This window comes from Sinohyriopsis cumingii, chromosome 6 (assembly GCF_028554795.1).
Source record: "Sinohyriopsis cumingii isolate HCF-2022 chromosome 6, ASM2855479v2, whole genome shotgun sequence".
In the NCBI taxonomy this organism is placed as follows: Eukaryota; Metazoa; Mollusca; class Bivalvia; order Unionida; family Unionidae; genus Sinohyriopsis; species Sinohyriopsis cumingii.
Genome location: NC_142966.1, coordinates 30,948,633 through 30,973,249, shown reverse-complemented (window position 1 = coordinate 30,973,249; position 24,617 = coordinate 30,948,633). Strand labels below are relative to the sequence as shown.

Genomic DNA, 24,617 nt, shown 5'->3' with positions numbered 1-24,617 from the left:
CCGTCAATACTTATCGACAACAACGTTCTAGTTCTTGTTACCTAGGACAACTTGTCTCGATGTGACTGTCGGAAATTGATCCTTAGGAAGATTTTACATTGAAACCTTTAAAGAACAAAACAGAGCAGTAGTCAGAGATATTGTTGTTAGAGCAATGCTACAGTAGATGACACGAAACCTCGATGTAATATTCTATACTATTAAATGTGCAATAAATTTGTAGATCATTCGGTATAGCGTCAGCCTAGGTATCCTGTGGTTAATGTTATTAAAGTGAGACTCATAATTCACTAGTTACTTTTCGATTTTAATCCTTGCCACCTGGGGTCGACTGCCTAGGTGTGTCATTGGGATGTTCACTTAGCTCCTATTTTCTATTGCATATTATAGCCAATAATGTGTTGAAAGAAGCAATAAAAACCATGAAGAAACCATGAAAAGAAACCAAAATTAGATAATTAATTTTTTTCCAGTCTTGCTGTAGTGATTATATATTATTACTTTTAATCATTAATTACTGATATTTGTACGTGTATCACTTGGTATAAATATATGATACATTATCCAAAGGTTAATATGTATATGAACAATGTCTTATGCTAACTAGAACAAAACTTGAAACACGTTTTTAAGATGTTATGATTATCTATCGGATGCAAGTTGTAGAGACAATATACACCTTAGTTGTTAATTTTAAATAACCTCAATAATATCAGTAAAACTATTTTCTGTTTAACGCTCGCAAACCCTTTGTGTTTTCGTCCGAGTCAAACAATGTAATAACACAAATAAATTCATTGATGGAATCACCTCTTACGCGTTTGACCATCGTGCTGTTGTGAACCAACTTACAATTGATACTGGTTAACGCGTCAAAACCAATCCTGTTTGCAGTTCGTATTCACTGGCATGACTTGCCATTCCTGTAGCACAAATGCTCAACTGGGAGGGTATGGTCAACTACGAGATGATGGCAACACTAGAAAACGTGTTGATTGCCTCGGAGTATCCGTCCGTTCCTAAACTGTGAATAGTCCACGGATCATAGTGTGTCAGTTGTGTGACGTTGGTGTCCGCCTTCTAAATCTCCAGGTGCAAACAAATATCGAACAAACTTGTCTCCGAGTGTTTATTACGGTGCTGGGTCAATGATTTTCAGAGTAGCAGTCACGTCTTTTCTGCCAAATCGCTTTGGTTTGCTTTAATCTAGTCATATGACTTCATTTTGTTAATGCTGCTATGACCAATGACAGTGGTGTTTTCCAATCCTGAGACCGCTCTGGCTTCAATTAACAATTTATGTGCGTACTGATAACTGAATAGCCGTTCTTCAAGAGTGCGATTACATCCGCTCAAGTGTATCTGAGACACTTGGAGAATCTTGGTGTCAACGGTTCCGCTTCTTTATACCTGCTAACAACATCGACAACGGTTAGCGCCTTACTTGTATATGCTCAGTTGGACTTATCGATCACGGACACAGTCATGTGTAGGAAATAACAAATCAGCCTGATGAATCTCAGGTGCTTGGACATCGATTGAAACACGTAAATATTTTCTTGGTACTGGTAAATTATTTTGCCAAAGCGTTTGCTTGGCCAAATATGCTCCGACAATCCCATGGGTGACCTTGGTTGCACTGGCGATCTGTTCCAAGGTGGCTTCATCTCTCAGCACCCATACGGACTGTAGAGTATTTTGGATAATATCCGGCTTTTTTGTTTGTTTGTTCATATTGGTATGTTTACTGTTAATAAGTGCACCATTTCTTCCACGACTTAATCCAGTCTTGGTTTTAATATACCTTCTTTGACAACACATTTTGCGATTCGTTGACCCCTCCATGTTGGATTAATAGCATTTAAGTCATGGATGATATCCACGTTGGCGCGTTTACGACCATGGACATCATTTAATTCTCTTTAAGCAAGGTCATATCAGTAACACGCGCCATCAACGCGGTTGATAGGTGTTTCAGTAGACTTTGGTTATTTGTTAGACTCGAATCGTGGTGCAAGCCCTGTAGCCCTATACCATGCCCACTGTAATTGTATCCAGAAAGTTGTTTGTCATCCGGAATTTTACTGCATAGTGTCCCTGGTTACTTTCTTAATGCTGTCACACTATAATCGTTTTCAAAAACCGTTTGCAGCTTTTCTGGTGAACGTAAACTTTTTTCCTCCACATCTAACACAAGTTCCACCAATCGATTTTCGTACATTGCGTCTTTGAACTCGAGTTGGATTTGAGGTACGTGTGTTTGCTCGACACCGTACACAGCATGAAGAAATGGTCATGTTAATAAATACTGTGTGATTATTAATGGTATTACGCAAAAACAATTCGCAGACTTTTCTGACATTGGCCGTTCTGTATAAGCGACACTAAAATCGTACAAATATTGTGACGGAATCTAATTTCCATACTGAGTTCGTGCACTAATCATTGGCCCTGTTAAACCAGGAAAAACAGAACTGTTGTTGAATATGGTTGTATGATGGTTAGCCGGGATCGGTTGTACGTGATTACACCATCGGCTTATGTTCCAGTTCGTTATATAGTCAAACGTATAAAGGATATCAAATTAACCACAAAAGCAATTGCAGAGGACATCATACGCTTGCAAGAAGCTATTGAGGAAGTCCAAGAAGATGTTGATGAAATTAGAGTAACCTCTGGAATGATCGCCAAATGCACCCGTAAACTGGGTTAAGACGTTAGAGAGGCTATCGCAAAAATACCGTATCTGCCACTCGATTAAACAAATCGCAGTTAAAATCCCAAACTAAGATCGTTAACGAAGAAACTCGTGAGGTGATTTGATACACGCTGTTATCAGAGCTCCCCACTGGGAAAAGTACATGATAACAAAATGATAGATGATAAATGATGCATGGCCTAAAACGAGCTTTGTGGAAGGAAGTAAGCTAAAGACGATCGGTGGGCTTATTTTGTAGAAGCGTATAATGCATATGCGAAGAAAAGTACTGAAAAGGGTGATGAGCTATGAGCAAATTATATGGAAACACTCGCACCTGATCCATTGATGCACAATAATCGCAGCAACAATTACCTCAGCCATTCGGCTAGGTTCTGGGTAGCACATCAACGTAAACCGGCTTTACAGAGAAAGAAGTGTCAAAGTGCCTAGACGAACAAATAAAAAGGTTCTACTAGAAATAACAACATGATGTACATGTGTGCTTCCATCAGCAAAACAGATAAAGGGAAAATGTCTAACCACACGTGCAAGGCGGAAAACACAAGCCCAAACAGAAAGTATATCTTGACTATATGCTGCCACGTTATAAAGCTGATCGAGATCGAGACCATTATCACAATAACCAACTACCACCGCCAAGGCAGATGCCTATATCACCAACTAAAGAAAGAAGGCTTCATTATCCTCACTGGATGAAAAACTAAGGCAACAACGAAGTCGACAACAACGTGAAGCACCTGCACCACTATCTACACCTGCATCGACGGAAGAAAAAGAGATATGGCAAACACATGAACTTACACCGGAACAGAAATGCCGAGGTATCGCATGTAAAAACAAAGGAGTGCAAGACCTGACAAAAAGTGTAAATAATATCGGTTCAAACAATTTGAGGGCTCTGGTTGACTGTATGACACTAATGATCTTGCTGATCGATTGGAAATACTTATAGGATCAGTTCGTGCGATCAACAACTCACCCGAAGTCATTAATAAAGCTACATTTATCTTTTTTGCGATTGTGCACCAGTGATCTTATGGACAGAGATACAGAACGTGCGCTGATGCATTAAATTGTTGTAGATACACTTAATATATACGAGGAACGAGAATCGTTCAACGATGATGAGTTCTGAGTCGCTTGGAACACTCTGTGTGTTTTGAGGAATATATGATTCAATGAATCAGGTGGTTGTATATACAGCCGAGAGAGTTACCTCGATGATAACCATCTCATCAAAGACATCAGAATTAAGTTGAAAGGTGCTTTTATAGACTTTGGTTGTTTGTTAGACTCGAGTCGTAGAGCAAGCCCTGTCCCATGCCCACAGTAATGTTTTCCAGAATGATATTTGTAATCCGGATTTTTACAACAGGGTGTGCCTGGTTACTTTCTTAATTCAACCGCGATATCAACGTTTTCCAAAACCGTTTGCGATTCGTATGGTAAACGTGAACTTCTTTGCTCCACATCTAACACAATTTCCACTAATCGTTGATCATACATTACGTCTTTGAACTCGAGTTCGATTTTTGGTACGTGTTTTGGCACGACATCGTACACAGTATGAAGAAATGACCATATTAATATATACTGTATTTATATTCAATGTTATCACGCAAAAACGATTCGCAGACTTTTCTGACATTGAAAGAAACTCTAAAAACGTCCAAACATTGATGCCGAAACGCGTTTCCAAATTCAGTTCACGCATTTATCATTGGCCCTGCTGAACTAGGAAAAGCACAATTGTTGTTGAAGTTAGTTGTACGATGATAAGCCGAGATCGGTTGTACTTATTACGCTATCGGCTTATGTTCCAGTTCGTAATATAGCCAAACGTATAAACGATATCAAACTTACCACAAGAGCAATTGCAGAGACCAACATACGTTTGCTAGAAAGATTGAGGAGGTCAAATAATATGTTGATGAAATATTAGAATCTCCTGGAATGATCGCCAAACTCACCCGTAAACTGGATGAAGACGTTAGAGAGGCAATTGCGAAGATATCATACCTGTCACTCAGTTAAACAAATCGCATTTGAAAACCCAGCCTCAGTTCTTTAACGGAGAAACTCGTGGGGTGATTTTATAAATGCTATAAACCCATAAACGGAAATTGCCTAACCAAATGTGCACAGCTGATAACACCAGCCCAAACAAAATGTATATATTGACTATATGCTAACACATTTTAACGCTGAACGAGATCGAGACCGTTATCATAAGAACCAACTATCATCGCCAAGACAGCTGGCATCCTCGTGTGAACGAGCGTCTATATCACCGATTGAAGAAAGAAGGCTTTATACATCATCACTGGATGAAAAACGACGTAAAGCACCTGCACATCCAACTACACCTACACCAACGAAGAAAAAGAGATTTGGGAAACACATGAACTTACACCGGAAGTATTGCATGTATAAACAAGGAGTGCAAGAGCTGATTAAAAGTATAAAATATATCGGTTAAAACAGGTAGAGGTCTCTGGTTGACCATATGTCTATAATGATCTTCCTGGCTGATTGGAAATACTTGTGGGATCTGTTTGTGTGAGCAACAACGCACTCGAAGTCATTATTGAAGTTACACCAATGTTTAAGCGATTGTGTACCAGTGATCATATGGAGAAAAACATTAACTTGATGTAGACACACTTGATATATACGACAAAGGAGGATCGTTCTTAGGTGGTTGAAACACTTCTTTTGTTTCATGCAATATATGATTCAATGAAACAGATGATTGTATATACAGCCGAGAGAGTTGCCTCAATGATAAATATCTCATCATCGAAACCAGAAGTCAGTGTGACTTTTCTTGCACCTGAAACCGCTGGTGAATTATGCACTTATGAGATCACAATATCATCTTTTTGAGTCTATTACAGTGTGCCTAATATACAACTAGACCGATCGTTGGTTTGCCTACCAACAATCCATTTGTGTTTTAAGTTGACACTGGTGTCATCAGGCATACAACTGAACTCCCTTCTGGCGCTTACGACATATAATCGATCAATGAAGAAATTCGACGGAGAATCACACTGGAGACTGGCAAATACTACAATTTCCATACGTGCTCATGAGCCCAAACCCAGCTCAGTCATTGCAATAGACCCTCAAAAATATTCGGTTGATTTAGTGCGGTCGTAAATAAAATCAGTTTTAAGTTTTCCTGGTTACGTTCTAGACGACAAACTATTTTAATGTGTGTGGGATATTATATTGCGCCAGACATTGTGATAATTACTTGAAAGACCCAGCTCAGTTTAACATATGGCGCCGTTGGTGGTAGTTATTAAAGGAGGCCTAAACGACAAGGGTAATTGTACAGGGTTATATTTCGTTTGGGTTTTCGTCAACCGTCGAACAAATTGATATCGATCACGCCAGCAGCACCTATATATCTTCCATGCCATAATAATCGGTTGACACATGTTCATTTTTTTCCTTATGGATCAAGACGAGCACGTCGTTTATCTCTGTGGTGAAACATTGGTGATACAACTGGACATTAGAGATCGACATGATATTTAATACTAATATTAATAATACCAATGCCGGTAGTACGTTGACGTGTGTAACATCTTACTCGCAGTTGACGCGGTTAAACCTTTGTACATGAAATAATTCGGAACTGAGCTAGGCGATGTTATTCGTGGATTATTTACGAGTGCACTAACAACACTGATATAATTATTATCGCGAACTGCACATATCGCTAAAACAAGTTTCAGTGCGAGATGTGGAAATTATTAAAAGTGCAACTGTGGATCCATTACAATAACTGGACTCTCAGTCAGCTCAGTCGCTTCTAGATCGATTACGGCGATTACTTATAAGAACGTCATGAACAACAGCAGTTACATTACCATCGAGGGGATCAATTCCGACTGCAGTTAGTAAAGTCATTAACGAGGACGCTTAGCTGCATCGTCAGATTCAGCGATTGCAAATCCCGCTATCGGAAGTGCATTTGGACGGTAAGTGGTATTAAAGAAAAAAAAAATGTATAGCTTAACAATGACTCAGTTCAAAGATGTATTTGTTTCAGCATTTGACATGGCATCGCTTGTGCTAAAGGATAGAAGCAAGAGAGATTTTCAATATTACTAATATCCAGCCAAGGATCCAAATCAATTAAAGATATAATTACAAGTGCAGGACACTTCAACGTTTTTTCTTCCGTGTAAAACATTTTTGGAAAACTAATAGAAGCAGATTGTGCTGGAAACACAGCCATTGCCCAAGTGATATTTGTTAACAACGGAATTATGGCGTTGTTCCAGAGTGCAATTTATTCAATTGATTAAAAGGAAACCGAATTACCTTTCAAAACGTTAATGTAGCCAGGACGAATCTTGGATTAGCCTGATACTGCAATGATTACAAGAGAACCGCCGGTCCAACAATACTGTTTGTGAAGAATGTAACAAGCAATGCAGCTCCTGTTAGTTGTAATTTTTTGAGCCAAACCTTGCTGCTCACACCACCGCAGTCCTTGATTCCAGAACAAATTTGAACTTTGGATTTTCACAGCGTCGATCACATTTCATTTGTAATTCACTGAGATTTTCGTGCATCTTTGGGGTGTGTGGAGCTATTCACAAATGATATTTGGAGCCAAACACCCATGAAATGTTTCGTAAAAACAACTACAACAACGCAATTTGGGGTGTCGGATGTGGCGCTGGTATAATTGTATTTCAAAGGTTAAGATTGCAGATGCCTGTGTTATCCCCTTCACATTCTACAGAATCGCATATATTATCGATTACACAGTCGGAAAACACTTTAACGTCGTCATTTTTAGCACATGTCACAGACTCACCACAGATGCGGGAAAGTTTGTATCGCAAATAAGTATCCAACGTGGTCTAAAAGCACCAAAACATGTGTTTGGGGAGTTTCAAAATGTAAATGAAAAATATAGCAGATAACATAGTAATATGATATTTGATACCTTAGGAAGGGCTGAAGTTTCGTTGCTGTTAAACGGCCATCTCTTCCTATTGCAATCTGTAGTCGTATATGGACGGGCATCAAAACCCTTGTTTGCTAATTTTCCAAAATAACTTGCGTAGGTTGTACCCGAGTTATTAATTTTCACTGGACACTTGCAGTTGTCCAGAAGTGTGCCTTTGACATATATTTTCGTACACTTGTAGATACCTGTGGTGCTAATTACAGATGATATGCTGTTATACTAACTGAAAAAAACACTGTGTTTGTAGGGTGCTGCTAGTCGAATGCGGATCATCGATGCACCTGCTGAAAATTCGTAGAATTCATAATTAAACCTGTTACGTATTTATATTATATTGTCCTAGTGAAAATCAATTTGCGAAACTAAACGCAATCAGAAACAATTGTGAGGTGACACTAAACCTTTCTCAGGCATAATTAACTGGATGTGTCCCGTGAGGTTGACAAGCGCAATGCAGTTTAATTTCGGCCAAGTACAACAATGCCTCAGAGATATTAAAGTTTGCCAAGTCTGAGGTGACACAAATGCGAAACAACGGCGGATTTCGGCATTGTTGGCAACAGCCACTCTAGAGGTTGCAAAAGCTGCAGCTTTAGAGGCAGTCGGAACTGTACCAGGACTGGCTTTGAAAAGACGGTCGGTGGACTCATAGTGTCTCGCAGCCGTATTAAAAGGAAGAAACCTTCGAATTTAGAGCCCGAGTCGTCGAATATTATCAGGCAAAGGTCTTCGATTAAGTGGTGGCAGAAGGCCATGTTGTTGGCTCATCCGTTGACTAATCTTGATTTACTCGCTAAAGGCAAAATAAAACATTTTCATGGTGTTTGTATGTGAGATGATCTTGTATAGATGGTGCCACGCACACGTGAAACCGGTATCGTCAATCTAGATTTATCAACATGCCCCTGGCACTCGCTGGGTCGCATGCGTAGTAAGACCTCTTGTTAATTATTTATCCTAGTACAAACCATGTTTGACAGTGTTGCGCTCACTGGAGAGTTCACCAACTCCGCAAGCACTTATTGATTTTACATTAAAGTACGTTTTATATAAACATTTACGCACATTACTCAGCTAGACTACACCGTGCATATGTGGATTTGAGCTCATGTGCCGCCAAAGCGGATTTGTCTTAGGCTACTAATCATGTTCTTGTTGATGTCTATCTAGGTGAGTTGTGATTTTTGAAGATCAAACTGGCAAACTTTAAATATCTAATGTGAATATACAAGGTATTATTGTCCAGATCAAAGGCAATTTTGTGATAAAAGATCTGGTTGGGTTCATTAGCAACGGTGGAACTAGACATAGTGGTTTGTCGGTCACGTTTATCAAAGACTATTGATACAGCCGATGGTGGGAGGAAGCAATATATGGAGCAGTAGGTCGTTAAAGTGCCCTCCCCTCGCGTAGTAACTCTTAAAGCGAAAATTACAGGAATAAAAATCTAAGAAGAAGAAAACTCATTTGAAGATAATATCTTAGGAAATCGCCGACTTATTTAATGTACTGCATAAATGGTTTTGGTAGACCTAAACCTCACATTTTTAAAGGTGCGTAAGTACGGAACATACTTATTAATCATCACAGGAAGCAAAATCACGTGGCTTCTAATGATAATGTGAATAAATGATAAGCGGCATCATGATCCCGATTTTATATCACTAACATATATTATGAGGCCGGAGAGTGACTTTATACATTTTTACATAGTTGCAATACCAGCATCATGAATAACCGGAGATAAAATTCAGTTCGAAGCACACAACGTTTATCTTGAGGGATACTTAATCGTCTTTGTTGTTTGTGTTTAGGGTCATACTGTATCATATTATATATGTAACGGAATCTGACACAGTGATGTTGTTGCGAAATTTACCACTGGCGGGGTGCTGGTACAGCTGGCAGGAGATGCTGACATGGATAATATTTTTTCTCCTCATCTCAAGTAATATCTGCGTGAACACGATGCCGCCAAACCCTGGTATGAATTGTCATTTCATGTTGTTAAGGACCAAGTAGAAAATGCAATTTTGAACTACCCTGATGTATCACTGCCCACTTGAGGTTAGCTTGGAATCCTCACACCAACATGTGCAAATGCTCAAGCAATGACTGCATATACAGGTGTAAGAACACTCCAGGACTTTCCATAATGGTAAAGTGGCATTCACGGATGTATCCAGCTGAATTAAATTTACCAACGAATATTATTAACCAACAATGACTCAGTTGAGAAAAAAAACCTATCTCGACTGTTATTTTACAAGAAACACTTGTTCGGGTAACAGTTATTGGGCAAAAAGATCGTTATACTAAAAGATGTAGGCGTAATCAATGTGTTTTCAAACGATCGTAATGCCAAAGCACAAGGACGGAGTATTCCCGAGGCACATATATATATTTTATTCTAATAACCGTATATGCCATTTGTACCAGTAAAGGCAAATTATTGGATGGAAATGCATGTGCGTATGGTGCCTACGCAGCATGATATGACATGACAAGTTCTTTCTGTCGTCTATTTAAAATGCATGATTGTATTATTATTTCAAGAACTATGGTGGAGCCTCATTCTTACAGGCGTGAAAAATAATAATCGAAGTGGAACAACAGCCGCAAAATGAAAGTACCATAGCAACCGCACAGAACGCGATTAGAAACGTGCGAGGTAGTCTTGCTGCAGCTGAAACTTTTGGTCTTGGTGTGAATGGAATCTCGACAACATTAGCCATTGTAGGTGCACCAGACTGTATTATTGTCTGTGCTATATTGATAGTAACTGGTATCTCTGGAGGTGCTAACAAATTAATTTTGATCCGACTATATTCACGTATAGGCGTCTATTCCACATTGCTTGCAGCCACATAAAGCAGTCTGAATACAATCGGTAGACTGCGTTCAGTTGCAATGTAGGATGAAAGAATCAGTGCGGATGAGTTTGAGACTCTGTTGGGAGAAATGGAAAATCACAGACAGTTACGGGCGTAAAGTACAAACAGCTCAGGTTTACAGACATAAAAAGTGTGATAGAAAACACGCTAAGATATGGTTACTCATCGAAAACACATTAGCTCACATTGTGTGCATTGATCGGTGCCTGACTATATGCACTCCGCAGGATTAGTTTCTAAAATAACAGGAGTAGTATGTATGGCTGGTGTTTTGTCTCCATTTTAGCTCTTAGCGCACTTATATCCGTACGAGACTCTAGCTTCGCATGTCTGGATCACGTGATATGTGGAGACAATTACAAGTGATCAACATGCAATGGTCACCTAGTCAACATGCTTTTCAAAAAAACATATTGGATCTTTTCTTTACGAAGAAAGTTGCAACTAATTTGTAAATTTAATAGGATATGTTTCGCATTTTGCATTCAGTATTCAGTGGATGGATGTTTATTTAAAAGTGGACTTAACGAAACTCCTCTTGTTCTTCTTTAACACGTAGGTTTTCATTGAAAACAAAGATGACATCATAGACGGTGGTAAAATATATTAGTGAATATTAACCGCTGTGATCATTAGCACAAGTGTAACCGGAGTATCACATTAAATAACATTATATTGACAATGAATCCACATCAACCATGCAATTGATGAATCTGGCGGCCATTTTGTTATCTTCATATCTCTAGTTTCAATCCCATGTCATATATAAATAGTATGTAGCAAAACAGCAGTGCAACGTATTATTATTATTATTATTATTATTATTATTATTACTATTATTATTATTATTATTATTATTGTTGTTATTATTATTATTATTATCATTGTTATTATTATTACTATTATTATTATTATTATTATTATTATTATTATTATTATTATTAACTAATCGATTTTCATTATAAAATATAACCCATCTATTCTTATGCATTTGAGAGCACCTGTTCAGATATGAGTATTTCAGTACCTGTAGTAATGTTACTGATGTTTGAATAAATACGCGGCTCTTACTATTTCAGGTTGATGATATTCTTTCCTTTACACTTTCCACAAATGTTATTGTGATCGATTATCGCAAAATCGATATTTAGCAGGTGATCGATCACGGTGTTATTGGCCGTATCGAGTAAACAATACATTAAATAGGAAATCGATGAACGAACGAAAGAGATCTGAGCAGAGATACAGAATAGTACAACAAAGAGCCCCCTTATGTAATATATAACAATTTAATCAATTAATAAATAATATGAAATTGAACATGATATTTAAACGATTCACTTCGCTTAAAAACAGTCACAAAAGTTATGCAAAGTTCAATTGGTCCTTCTGATACACCTATCATATAATCTTCATCATACAATCGAATGACTGATTAAATTCTAATTGGGTTGCTTCCAGTCTTTTAAAATCACTGTTGGTGATAGGTCTGCGTTGCAGTACTTATTTTCTTCTCTGTGTGTGTGTTTCTCAATGTCTATGTCTGTGTGTCCGTCTCTGTGTCTGTATGTCTCTCTCCAGCCTCTTCGGGCCGTTAACCGTCTGTTTTGTAGAGTGCTTTCTTTCCCACTGTGCAGTACATGTTACAAGCTAATATTTTTTAAATAAAAATATAATATCGAAACTAAATACGTGTCAAGTTTTTCTTGTTCAGGATCAATTAATATTCCTACTCTATTTTACGTGTGATATTGTCCATCGTAATTTAACAGAACTAAGATATGGTCATTTCGCAAACTCATATTGATAGACAATCCTACCATCATACATTAATGTCTATGCTTGCCACCACCCGCATTCATAGCAGAGAATCATTACATACTAAAATTGTTTACATAAACCACCACACCCCATTTTGGCTGGGCTATGCCTGTCGGCACATATTCCTAATAATTCACAACATTATTACACAAATGAATTAGGGGACCTCACTTCTTATACTACTACTTTGTCTTTTTAATTAGCGATTCATTGACATACATTTCCAGACAGAGAAAAATCTGTTCTCATCATACATGATAAAAGTACGTTAATTTTTTTCTCGTAATTCGTTGCAGATGAAATGCATGAAATGCTTATAATATACGATTTATATTACATCTGAATGAGGCAGTTTTAAAACTTTCATGTAATCAATGATCGTATAATATTCAGGAGAAAATGCATGTAAACAATTAACTTCTGAATTCAAGGATAATTCAAATGTTCATTTAAACGAATAACTTCAACAAAGAATTACAAACATAATCAATGACCATACTGCATGCAATTCAGAATAACCTTGTGTTTTAGTGAGACTATATCTTGCTACGTAGCTGAATTTCTTTCTTTTGGTGTCCTCCTTCCAGACACAGGACCCTTGGTCTAAATAACGAGAAATATTTATTTACAGTAGATACATTAAGCTTGCATCAGGTTGTCTACTATCACGAGGGACACTACTTTAAAGCCACCCTGAATTGTGTCTGGAAAACATATCCCTTCGCTTAGTTTTGCCAGTCAGAATTTCCTTCTCTAACTACCAAAAAATGTAACACTCCCATCAAAGTCAGAATGTTCCACTCTAGTCCGCCTTTATTAATAGCTATTCTAGAAACTATTATTTAGTGTTGGTGTTGTCTGGTTGAACGCCATTTTGCAGCACACGATAGGCTATAATGGCGGCCAGTATTAATGGTGGAGGAAGAAACCAGGAAAACCCCGGAAAGAAACACCGACCCACAAGAAGCTACTGGCAAGCTTTCTCACATACCCACATTGGCCGAATCTGAGACTCTAACCCACGCAGACAGAGGTGAGATGGCAATAATCTGTAACGGAGAGCTCTTTAGATCACTCGGCCACTCGGGGCCCCAGAAAATATTATTTAATGAAACCCATATCAAATGGACCAAGATGTTCTCCGGCTCGCCTCAATCCTCTCATTCCGTACACTTAACGCTTCAATGACATCTATGTAGGATGGTTATCGAACGGACTGTAATTAAAATTCAGTTTATGCCCCAACAAAGCAGATCCCATCCCTTGCAGACGGAAAGTTAATGTGATCCTATCCCATACATTAAACGTAAATGTCACGCTGAGCAAGACAGAATGAACAGCATTATTATCTCTACAAAATTATGCACAATTATGATAATCTAGAAATTTCGGTAATAATTCATGATTGTTTGTTTGCAGAAGTATTGCTTGCTTGATGGAACTGAAGCATAATCAGTTTAATTAAATGTAAAGCATATTTAGTCCTTGTTGACTCATCCCATAGATAGTTATCGAAGTCATGAAATAGTCACAGGCAGCCACCCTACCAGTTAATGGCTCCCCGTCTATTCATCCATGTAAATATTCCATTCTTTTGTATGACTGTATATGAATAAGCAGCTTGTAAGAACGCACCTGTAACCGTCGTTACATGGACGCATGCACGGGCAAATACACCTTTGTTACATTTATTGTTTGAAAGCAATTGGTAGTATTATGTTTGGGATTGATTATACTTGGTTCTTTAGAAACCGTGTAATGTTCCTCAATATTGTGTATACTTTTCATTTTGGTCCACCTATCAGAAATTAGTAACACTTCATAGATATGCATCTGTTCAAAAGTCTTCATCGCCTAAGTATTAATTAGTATTTTGTAAATATTGATGAAAAAATAAGACACCTGTTAGGTGTTAGATTCTGTGTCCATGACAACTGAATCATTTCAGACTCTTTTAAGTCTATGTTCTTTGTTGATATGTTGTCCCAAGTGCGCACATACATTATAAGAAATATTGAAGCTATGTATATTACACCCCTGCCGCTTAATTTTATAGTTGCTGTTAACTAGTCTTAATTTGTCATTAGTTTCGACTGTTTGTATAATGGTATTTGACCGTAGAGCAGTGTCGTTATTATATGATGATAACTTCACATGTCGATACTTGTTACTTGCTCTACACTATCAAAATGTAATTTGCGACGTCATGACACTCACATAATGATGAATCTATTAACACATGTTGATCAGTATGCATATATTTGTACCACGGATCCAGCCAAAATGAAATGAAAATGTAGTTGTCAATAACTAGAAGGGACAGCCATTAATAAATGTTCATTTTATGGTGACCATTTATGTTTGCTGTCCACATATCAGATAAAGATGTTCATTTCTTGTTATGGGGAATTACCTTCAAAAATGCTTTGTTCCGACTGACGCTTTTCCCCTTGACCGAATGAAAGCTTGGATTTTATATTTGAACAACTGGGTAACTGCATATAACATCACTTAGCTGTCACTCATGTCTTTTAACAGTCAAGGAAATCTTGATTTTAAGCTTAACTTATATCGTATGTTCATTAATGACTGTATCCAAGCCAAATGGTTCATTGTGCTGTTTCATTTATGTGCACAAGTTCAAAATCAATTTTGTCATTTTGAAAACGATACAAGAGCAGGCAATATCTGCGAGAAAAACCCTAATAAAATCTAAGAAACATTTATACTAGAGAGAGGATACTAACTTATAAAGATAAGGTTAGCGATGGTGTCAACTGTTGGAATAATTTCAAGGAAACAACAAACCAAAATATAATCTGCAACAAGACAAGGACACAAACCAAAGCAGCTGACCTCAGAAAAATCATGTCAAAGCAATGTCTTTGTAAACATACTACAAATGAAAAAGACCCTTATGAGTAACTATCAAATCTTCTAATTATAACAAGGACTTTATCTTGTAAACATTCGGGACCTTCCAAAATTAAAATTTCATTGGGTAATATTTATTTGTAGAAAATGCTAATTGTGACTTGAGGTCATAAAGAAGACTATAAAATATTGTTACTTGGAAAAAAGAATTATTCGTGCTTTAAGATCTGAGCAGAATCAGTGGGATTATTGTTGTGCCCAGTTTTTCATTTGGGTTGGATTGCATTTATTCAAATTATTCAATTCAGTTGACTCTTCTCTGGAAATACAAAGTGCAAAAAGAGACTTCTCCGAAAAAAAGAGACATGGATTCATAATGAAATTTAAATAAGGATATATTCATGGATTGTATTATTGTGATTCAATAAAGACTGTTGGCACATCACTACGACACTTTCCACTACATGCACATAAACACTTCCAGTTTTAGACTTTTTGTGGAATATCATTAACGTTTTTTTAGAACTTTAAATGTTAGGACTTGTGTTAGAAATGCTATGTATTCAAGGGAAATTAATTGTTTTCGAATTTTACAAAACTTGTATGTTCTCAGTCTGTATGTATGTATGTATGTATGTATGTATGTATGTATGCATGCATTTTCCTTTCATTTGTATGAATAACTAGTTCAGTTGTTTATTTTAGGTTTCGAGAATTTCGCTGTGAATAAATCTGCGTATCAGTCGTCAACATTGACTTACAACAATTTCAACTGGACGGCTGATAAGGCTGTAGATGGTAATACAGATGGAAGAAATCCTAATGTAGACAAGACCTGTAGTGCAACAGACACTCGTAGGGACAACCATACATGGGAGGTGGATATAGGCTTCCTGATTATTGTAAAGACCATCGTGGTTTATGAAAGAAGTGATGGTTGTAAGTTTCCTTCGTTATTAGAATGCAGATGCATCTTCTCTTGTTTTAATGACTATTTTAACAAAACTTTTAGCAAATATAATATTAAGCCCTAAAATTAAATCGAACGTAAGAAAGGTACCGACATTCATTTCGTAGTTTTACATGCCCTCATTTGTCTATTTAATCGGCAATAGCATAATTCCAGTAATCTTTGCCAATGTGTATGTATCTTTGCCAGTGTGTATGTATCTTTGCCAATGTGTATGTATCAATAAATATATGTAAATCATAATAAATGAAGATAACAAACAGTGAAGCAATATATATATATACACCCTTTTTGCAGACATGGGTATGCATGCTACGTGTCTCATACAGAATTCCACCGTTTCAAATACCTATATTAGATATATCTATAAGCAGTGAAAAACTGTCATGAAACAAAACATTTGTATATAACGCAACTTTGCCTATGCTTATATGTGTTAAAGTAACCATATACATTGAAAACAATCTGAATAATTATTCTAAAAAGACCATTTCTACTTTAGTGAGTCAACTTTCCGGTTTCAAGGTATTCATCGGCAATGTTTCGAAGCCATGGACTGCGAATCAACCGTTAGTAGAAGTACAGCCAGTCAAAGCTCCACACACATTTAGAGTTAATGATTCTTTAGCCCGTTTCGTGTCAGTGATACGACAAAACGAGGACATCCTTGTTATTTGTGAGGTCGTGGTCGAAGGTGGTAAGTATATTGTCATTGATATATACAAAATTATATCTTTTTTGATAATGGAATTACAATACACCTAATACTTTGTATTCTGCTCGCCGTTGTTCGGATAATCAATTTCAATGAGAATGTAATTTATTCAATGTATGTGATTTAATTTACTATTTTGCATTCCTCCACAAAAGAGGTTTGTATATTTTTATTGCAACATTTAAGCATTTCATTTTCTCCGATTAAAAGTATATTCTTCGATAGTTAAAAAAATTTTGTTACAAAATTCCTTTTCATTATTCGGATATTTTATTCATGACGACGATGATTAAATCTAATAATCTCTCGTCTATGTTGATCTGACTTTATAAAGGAAATTTTAGACCAATACAGTATATCTTCTGAACTTGTAAAATGAAATTTCAAAGTGTCGTGTAATTTCTGAAATGTACAATTTGTATTTCTGCACTTGGCTTCTAATATTTCTTCTCGTTATGATGACAAGACATTGTCATTCGGGTCGATGAAGGATTTAAATTTGAAAGTGACAACACATATCAGTAAATTCACAAAGTAAGAATTAGAATTTAGCGTTGAATGGAAATAATGCATGTTTTCTATCTCTGCTGAAATGGTTAGAAAAGAATTGGGCAATGATATCAATTCCTAATTATACACTTCAAGTGAAATAGCGTATATTCGCCTCTGAATGAGAGGCACATATCACGGGAGAGATGTATTCATTTTACGTTGAATTATGTACGCAATTATAAATGACAGGGAAGAGAGACAGTATGAAAATATAGTATAGTCATCTTTTTCAAAGCGAATAATCCTATAACTGAGGAAAGGATAAATAAACATAAGCAACCAACATTACATATTGAGAAAGTAATATAAAAGCGTCTTTTTTCAAACTATAATATTCGCTGTTTTGATGTTAGTGTCATGTAGGGTAGTAGTGATTGGTACCGGGAAATAGGAGAAGATTTTTTTGATTTATCATATATTTGGATCAAAATACAGTTTTCAAAATACCTGTATATACTTTACATACTGATCTTTCGTTTAGTCTACATCGGACATGTTCTTTTATGTCTCAGCGAATTGTTTTAATTACGCCTTTCATGATGTTGCAAAAAGTTACCAAACGTCCAAGGCATCAGCATCTTAAAATAAAACTAAATACAGGCATGGAAAGCTTCCAACAAGGAATCTACATCATCGTCAACGTAAAAAGTTACGACCTGGATTATATTTTGTATTTACTTATATGATGAAGTCTCATGATAGTCACCCCCCCATATATCTATCTATCTATCTATCTATCTATCTATCTATCTATCTATCTATCTATCTCTCTCTCTCTCTCTCTGTCTATATATATATATATATATATATATATATATATATATATATATATATATATATATATATATATATATATATATATATATAATCAAATACAGGTCTGCTTCTGCATGTATAAGATTCTTTAACCTTAAGTCGATACAGCACCCTTTTCTCGATTATGATGCTATGAAATTTAAGAGCCTGTTTCCGGAGAGGTACATCGCTTGAATGTTGTCATTTCATTGAACAGGCAGTTTATTATTACAATTTCATAACGTAGTGATAGACATTATTCGATATATGTAAACCTTGAAATACTTGTAATATAAATTCTTTTTCTTAGAGTGTCAGAAAGGAACATTTGGCGATGCATGCAATGAAACTTGTGGGAACTGTCTTAATGGCAACGTTAGTTGTAATACAACCGGACACTGTACACAGGGATGTGAGAGAGGATGGAGTGGTATAACGTGTAAAGATGGTATGTCTTATTTAAGAAAAGCTTTCCTAAGTTATTTCTAATTACCGTCGATTCCATCATTCGAGTAAACTCAAACAAAATAACATGGGGAACCTACTTTCAAGATAATATTGGTGAAAAGCAAAATTATCAATCATTTATTGTCTTTATTGTTATATAGATTTCTCCACAAATTGATTAGAGCACAGTTCTTCGTATGTTTTAGTTACAAGCTAAAACGTGCTTAAAGGACCTCCGCCTTGATTATTTTTAGATGAAAATATTTAAAGGAGTTCCGCCTTGATGGTACTTAGATGAAAACATTTATAGGAATTTAGCCTTGATGGTTTCTAGATGAAAATATTGAAAGGAATTTAGCCTTGGTGGTTCCTAGATGACAATATTTACAAGAATGCAGCCTTGGTGGTTCTTAGAGGAAAATATTTAATGGAATTTAGCCTTGATGGATCTTATCTTAGTTGTGTGTAACGGTAGCTGGTTCCCGTGTTACTTTTCAGAACTTTTATTAAATACTGAAATCATTTATAATGATTGAAATATATTATTTTCATAAATTATGTTTATAGTTTTTAAAAGAATTTCTAATTTTAATAGTTTTGTCTAAAAAAACATTCATTTAAATGAAAATTAAAAGGCATGCTATATATATCACATAATAACGATGATTGTTTTCAATATTCACCATATTTTGTTGATATGCGGGAACGTTGCATATTACTCTCTACAGTTTTTCGGATGAGAAAGTAGGTGATATAAATCTTCGGAAAATCCAAATAGATGAAATGTGAGACCAAAATTTACCTGTACAGGAGTAAGAACTTCATTTTACTTCTACAGAAGGAACAATCCCAATCGTTAAAATGAGCTAAGACGCTTAGGAAAAATTGCTTTCCTTCCAAAGTGTTCAGGAGGTTTGCTTTTCGAAATATTACAGGTAATATAATGTAATGAATATATTATCTCTCTAAATTTGCGTTCAGCAAAATGTCTGGATTTTCTGAATTTCATTTTTTCCCTCATAAATAAATACGAATGTGTTATCAAAAGGTACAATAACCATATAACCTTTCATTCATGGTAAATTACAACTTGTCACTATCCTATAATTTTCGAACGTATTTTTGTTAGGTTGCAAGAGAGGAACATACGGGTACGGATGTAATGAAACATGTGGCATGTGTTTTCTTGGCAACAACAGCTGCTCCGTGATTGACGGACAGTGCACGCTCGGTTGTGAAGCTGGATGGCAGGGAAGAACTTGTAAACAGGGTATGTCACATCCCATATAAAAATGGAATTGTAATTTCGAACAATCTGTACGTTGTCATTATGAAAGGAACATATGTACATACTAATATTATATTGTTTGTAATGGGATATTTAGATATTGTTAACAAGGGCAATACGTTTTTGGAATTTAAACATTTGTTTTATCCGCAAGATAATATTCCACGTGGAAGGGAAGATACAGTGTTCCTCGAGCCTTTCTTTCAAGGGGAATATTAAAAGTGTGTTTATCAAAAATGCTGTGAAATATATTATTTTTTCTAAGGATGCGATATAAGAACATACGGCGTACTACATAGCAGATAGGAGCAGTCGGATTCCAAATCCGTATACTCATATACAGTATCCTAAATGGAAACAAATATGTGACATAATTTTTAGGTAATACAATTTTCAATACACCATGTGGCATATGTTTTAATGGCAACAGCTGTTCAACGATTGATCAAGAATGCGAGGTCAGTTGTGAAGGTGGATGACAGCGCAGAAGTTGTAAAAATGGTATGTCACATTTCATCGGAAAATACAGCTGTAATCGCAAACATTCTGTAAGTTGTCATATTCAAAGTAAATCTGTACATCATACAAGTATATTTCCCGGTGTGCATTATCTTTGTGAAGTTATTAGTAACAAAGTCAACGAGTCGCAGAATTAAAATATTTTTACGCAAGAACATACCCTACAAGGATGGGAAAGAAACATACTTAGATAGTGTTCCTTTAAAAAAGTAAGAATGGTGTTTATCTTGAAATAAAGTGAAATTATTTGTTTCCTTTAGATTGTGAAAAAGGAGTATACGGCCAGGGATGTAATAAAACTTGTGGCATGTGTTTTAGCGGCAACAACAGTTGCTCTGCGATTGACGGAGTGTGCAAGCTCGGTTGTGAAGCTGGATGGCAGGGAAGAACTTGTAAACAGGGTATGTCACATTCCATCTGAAAATGGATTTGTAATTTCTAACAATATGTAAGTTGTCATTATGAAAGGAACATATGTACATTCTAATATTATATTATTTGCAATGGGATATTTAGATATTGTTAAGAAAGGCAATACGTTTCTGGAATTTAAACATTCGCTTTTGTCCGCAAGAAAATGTTCCGTGTGGATGGGAATATATAGTGTTCCTCGAGCCTTTCTTTCAAAGGAAGTATTAAAAGTGCATTTATCCTAAAATGTTGTGAAGTATATTGTTTCCTCTAAGGATGCGATGTAAGAGCATACGGAGTACTGCATAGCAGATAGGAACAGTCGGATTCCATAGCCGTATATTCATATACAGTATTCAAAATGGAACCAAATATGTGACATCATCTTTAGGTAATACAATTTTCAATAAACCATGTGGCATGTGTTTAATGGCAACAACAGCTGTTCAACGATTGATGAATAATGCGAGGTCAGTTGTGAAGGTGGATGATTGTGCAAAACGTATAAAAATGGTATGTCACATTTCATCGGAAAATACAGCTGTAATCTCAAACATTCTGCAAGTTGTCATATTCACAATAAATCTGTACATCATACAAGTATATTTTCCGGTATGCATTCTATTTGTGTAGTTATTAGTGACAAAGTCAACGAGTTGCAGAATTAAAATATTTTGCGCAAGAACATACTTTACAGGGATGGGAAAGAAAAATACTTATATAGTGTTCCTTTAAAAAAAAGTAAGAATGGTGTTTATCCTGAAATACAGTGAAATAATTTGTTTCCTTTAGAATGCAATAAAGGAGCATACAGCCAGGGATGTAATGAAACTTGTGGCATGTGTTTTAGTGGCAACAACAGTTGCTCTGCGATCGACGGAAAGTGCAAGCTCGGTTGTGAAGCTGGATGGCATGGAGAAACTTGCAAACAGGGTATGTCACATTCGGAAAATGCGGATAAAGTCTCGAATAGAGTGTACGTTTCATTTTCAAAATAAATTTGCACTTAATATTAGTTGAATCCACTAAAAATGCACTATATTTTTCAACAATAAAAACCTGATGTTTCGTAATTTAATTTTAGAGCAAGACAAACCTTACAAGGAGTATGGGTGAAATGTTCATTTACTGTTTCTTTCAAAGAAAATATAACTTAGGATTTTTCGCAGATGTAGTGTCGTATGTCGTTTCTTTTTGGCATGTGTAAGACGAACATGTAGTGACAAGTCTAATAACACTTGTGGCATGTGGTTTAGCGGCAACAACAAATGTGCAGTGACAGGTGGATGGTGGCAGTTCATTTGGAAAAACAGGATGACGGGGAGTAATTGTACACCGTGCGTGGTATATTCCATTATAATAACAAATTGTATGTTGTGATTATCAAATTAAATCTGCTCAAAACCCCAGAATAATGATCGAAATGTATTATATTTGAACGAATGTTTCAACAACGAATCTGGATTTTCGGAAATTAAATATTCTTTGCACAAAAACATACTCTGATGACAAATTACTAAACACATATATCCTCTTTCTAACGAATATGCAATTTGTGTTAGTTTCAAAATGTGACTTTGTATTTCATTTTCTTATAGAGTGCGATAAAGGAGCATATGGCTACGGGTGTAATGAAACCTGTGGAATGTGTTTTAGTGGCAACAACAGCTGTTCAGGTATTGACGGACATTGCAAGGTCGGTTGTGAAGCTGGATGGCAGGGAGGAACTTGTAAACATGGTATGTAACATTCAATTGAAAATGCAGATATAATCGCAACCAAATTGTAAGTTGTTAAAATCATAATAAATATGCACATACGACTAGTACATCGCCTATAAAACATTATATTTGGACATCTACATTTAGTACACTTTCGGAATGTTCATAATGCATGTAGTTTTCTTGTGCAAAGAAGATACTCTGCTTGGATAAGTAAGCTGAATACTAATACAATATTATTTAAAGATAATTGAAAGATTTAGTGAATCCTAAAATGCTGTTTTGCATTTGGTCTCTTAAGCATGCCAGAAAGGATCATATGGGTACAAATGCAACAGTACCTGTGACATGTATTTAAACGGCAATAACAGCTGTTCAACGACTGACGAAGAGTGCAAACTCGGTTGTAAAGCTGAATGGCGGGAAGAAACATTCATACAGAGTACGTCATATTCCATTTTGAAAATGCATATATCATCTGGAACAAAACGTACGTTGTCATTATTTTAGCCCTCTTGTTCCTGAGCTTGTATCTAACAAATGTAACGCCGAAGTAAAATCATCATAAGAAATGTTTCTGTACTTTTGTAATAAGAGGATGCACATTTTTGATTTTGCATTTGTAAATTAAGTTTGAAGTAATGGAATACTCGATTTTCAGAATATTTCAGTACATGCTAATTTATATGCTTGTGCTCAAAATATTCGGCAAACGTTTCCTGATTATGTGCTACTATGTGCCTTTGCCGTGATTAATTATCAATGAATTCGTCTTTGATTCGATGCCATTAAAGTATTATCTTTGTTAGAATGCTAATGATAATAATATAAGAAAAATCTTAATCATTTTTTCTTGTCGCAGAAATTAATTATTAAAAGAAAATAAAAGGAACGAGAGAGGTTTTTAATATGAATTACGCATAATGAGAACATGAACTATTTAGCTTGCATTTGTTCGTGAAAGGTAAAAGAAAAGTGTGCGAAGGACGAACTTCAAGCAACGAAAGCACAATCTAAAGTGAAAGATTCTTCTAACGTTTATCGTATAAATCGAATAATAATCTGTGCGAATATTTACCACCTGTTTATAAGCGCACCAATTTCGATGTTTGAAACTCGCTTTGATACAAAGTTGCTTTGAATATACTGTAGTTTCATTATAATTTCCTTTTAGAACGTATTGTCCTAACAATACTAAATCCAAGCAAGATGAGTTGTTGGATATAAATATATATTTATTCTGCAAGAACAGTTTCGATTTGAATTTCGACGTGACTGAAAAGCACGTAGTCACGAAGACAAAAGATATGCACACCTCTTCTGGAAATTTTTTGTTTCCTGTTTTCTAAGAATGAGAAAGGGGAATTTGCGTTATTACGTAAAAAGAAATGTTGTTATCTGTTTAAAATGGGTCATTATTCGTTGGTTGAGCGACAGACGGGCAGTGCATGGACGGTAGTAAAGCTGGCTGGTGGGGAGGAACGTGTCAACTTATGTAGTCAGTATTCTAAGCAAAATCTTATAATGCGCAACAAGCTGGACTTTGTCATTCGTTTTATATTTTATTATTCGACATTTATTTGTCGTCGTACATTCAAGCTAGAATTAATCGTAATTTTAAATAACACTATATGCACTATTATAGTCTAGGTGTCTAAGTAATTTAAGTCAGTTATTTTATGATGTTGATTTCAGTAATAATGAGCTTATCTACTAAAGGTAATTCTGATTAATTTTACACGTGGTACGTTGAGTGTTCCAATTAAGTGAAAGCTAAAGGTTTGCTCATCAATTAATTGCAGCAAAATCATCACTCACGCACTACTTCTCTACACTAAACTATATTCTAGCAGAATGTGTTGTTTTTTATTTCGTGCAAGAAGATTTTGAAG

At 35.9% G+C, this 24,617-nt stretch overlaps 1 protein-coding gene across 3 annotated transcripts in view; it reads left to right on the top strand.

Annotated features, from left to right (window-relative positions):
• LOC149796574 (uncharacterized) overlaps positions 1-24,617 on the top strand; it is a 137,350-nt gene that overhangs the window by 84,553 nt on the left and 28,180 nt on the right. For all 3 annotated transcript variants that reach the window (XM_089961276.1, XM_089961279.1, XM_089961277.1), the window contains exons 2-8: positions 16,013-16,246; positions 16,780-16,974; positions 18,650-18,787; positions 19,916-20,056; positions 20,854-20,994; positions 21,797-21,937; positions 22,603-22,743. In XM_089961276.1, coding sequence (XP_089817402.1) covers positions 16,013-16,246; positions 16,780-16,974; positions 18,650-18,787; positions 19,916-20,056; positions 20,854-20,994; positions 21,797-21,937; positions 22,603-22,743 — 1,131 coding nt within the window. The remainder of the gene's footprint in view (positions 1-16,012; positions 16,247-16,779; positions 16,975-18,649; positions 18,788-19,915; positions 20,057-20,853; positions 20,995-21,796; positions 21,938-22,602; positions 22,744-24,617) is intronic.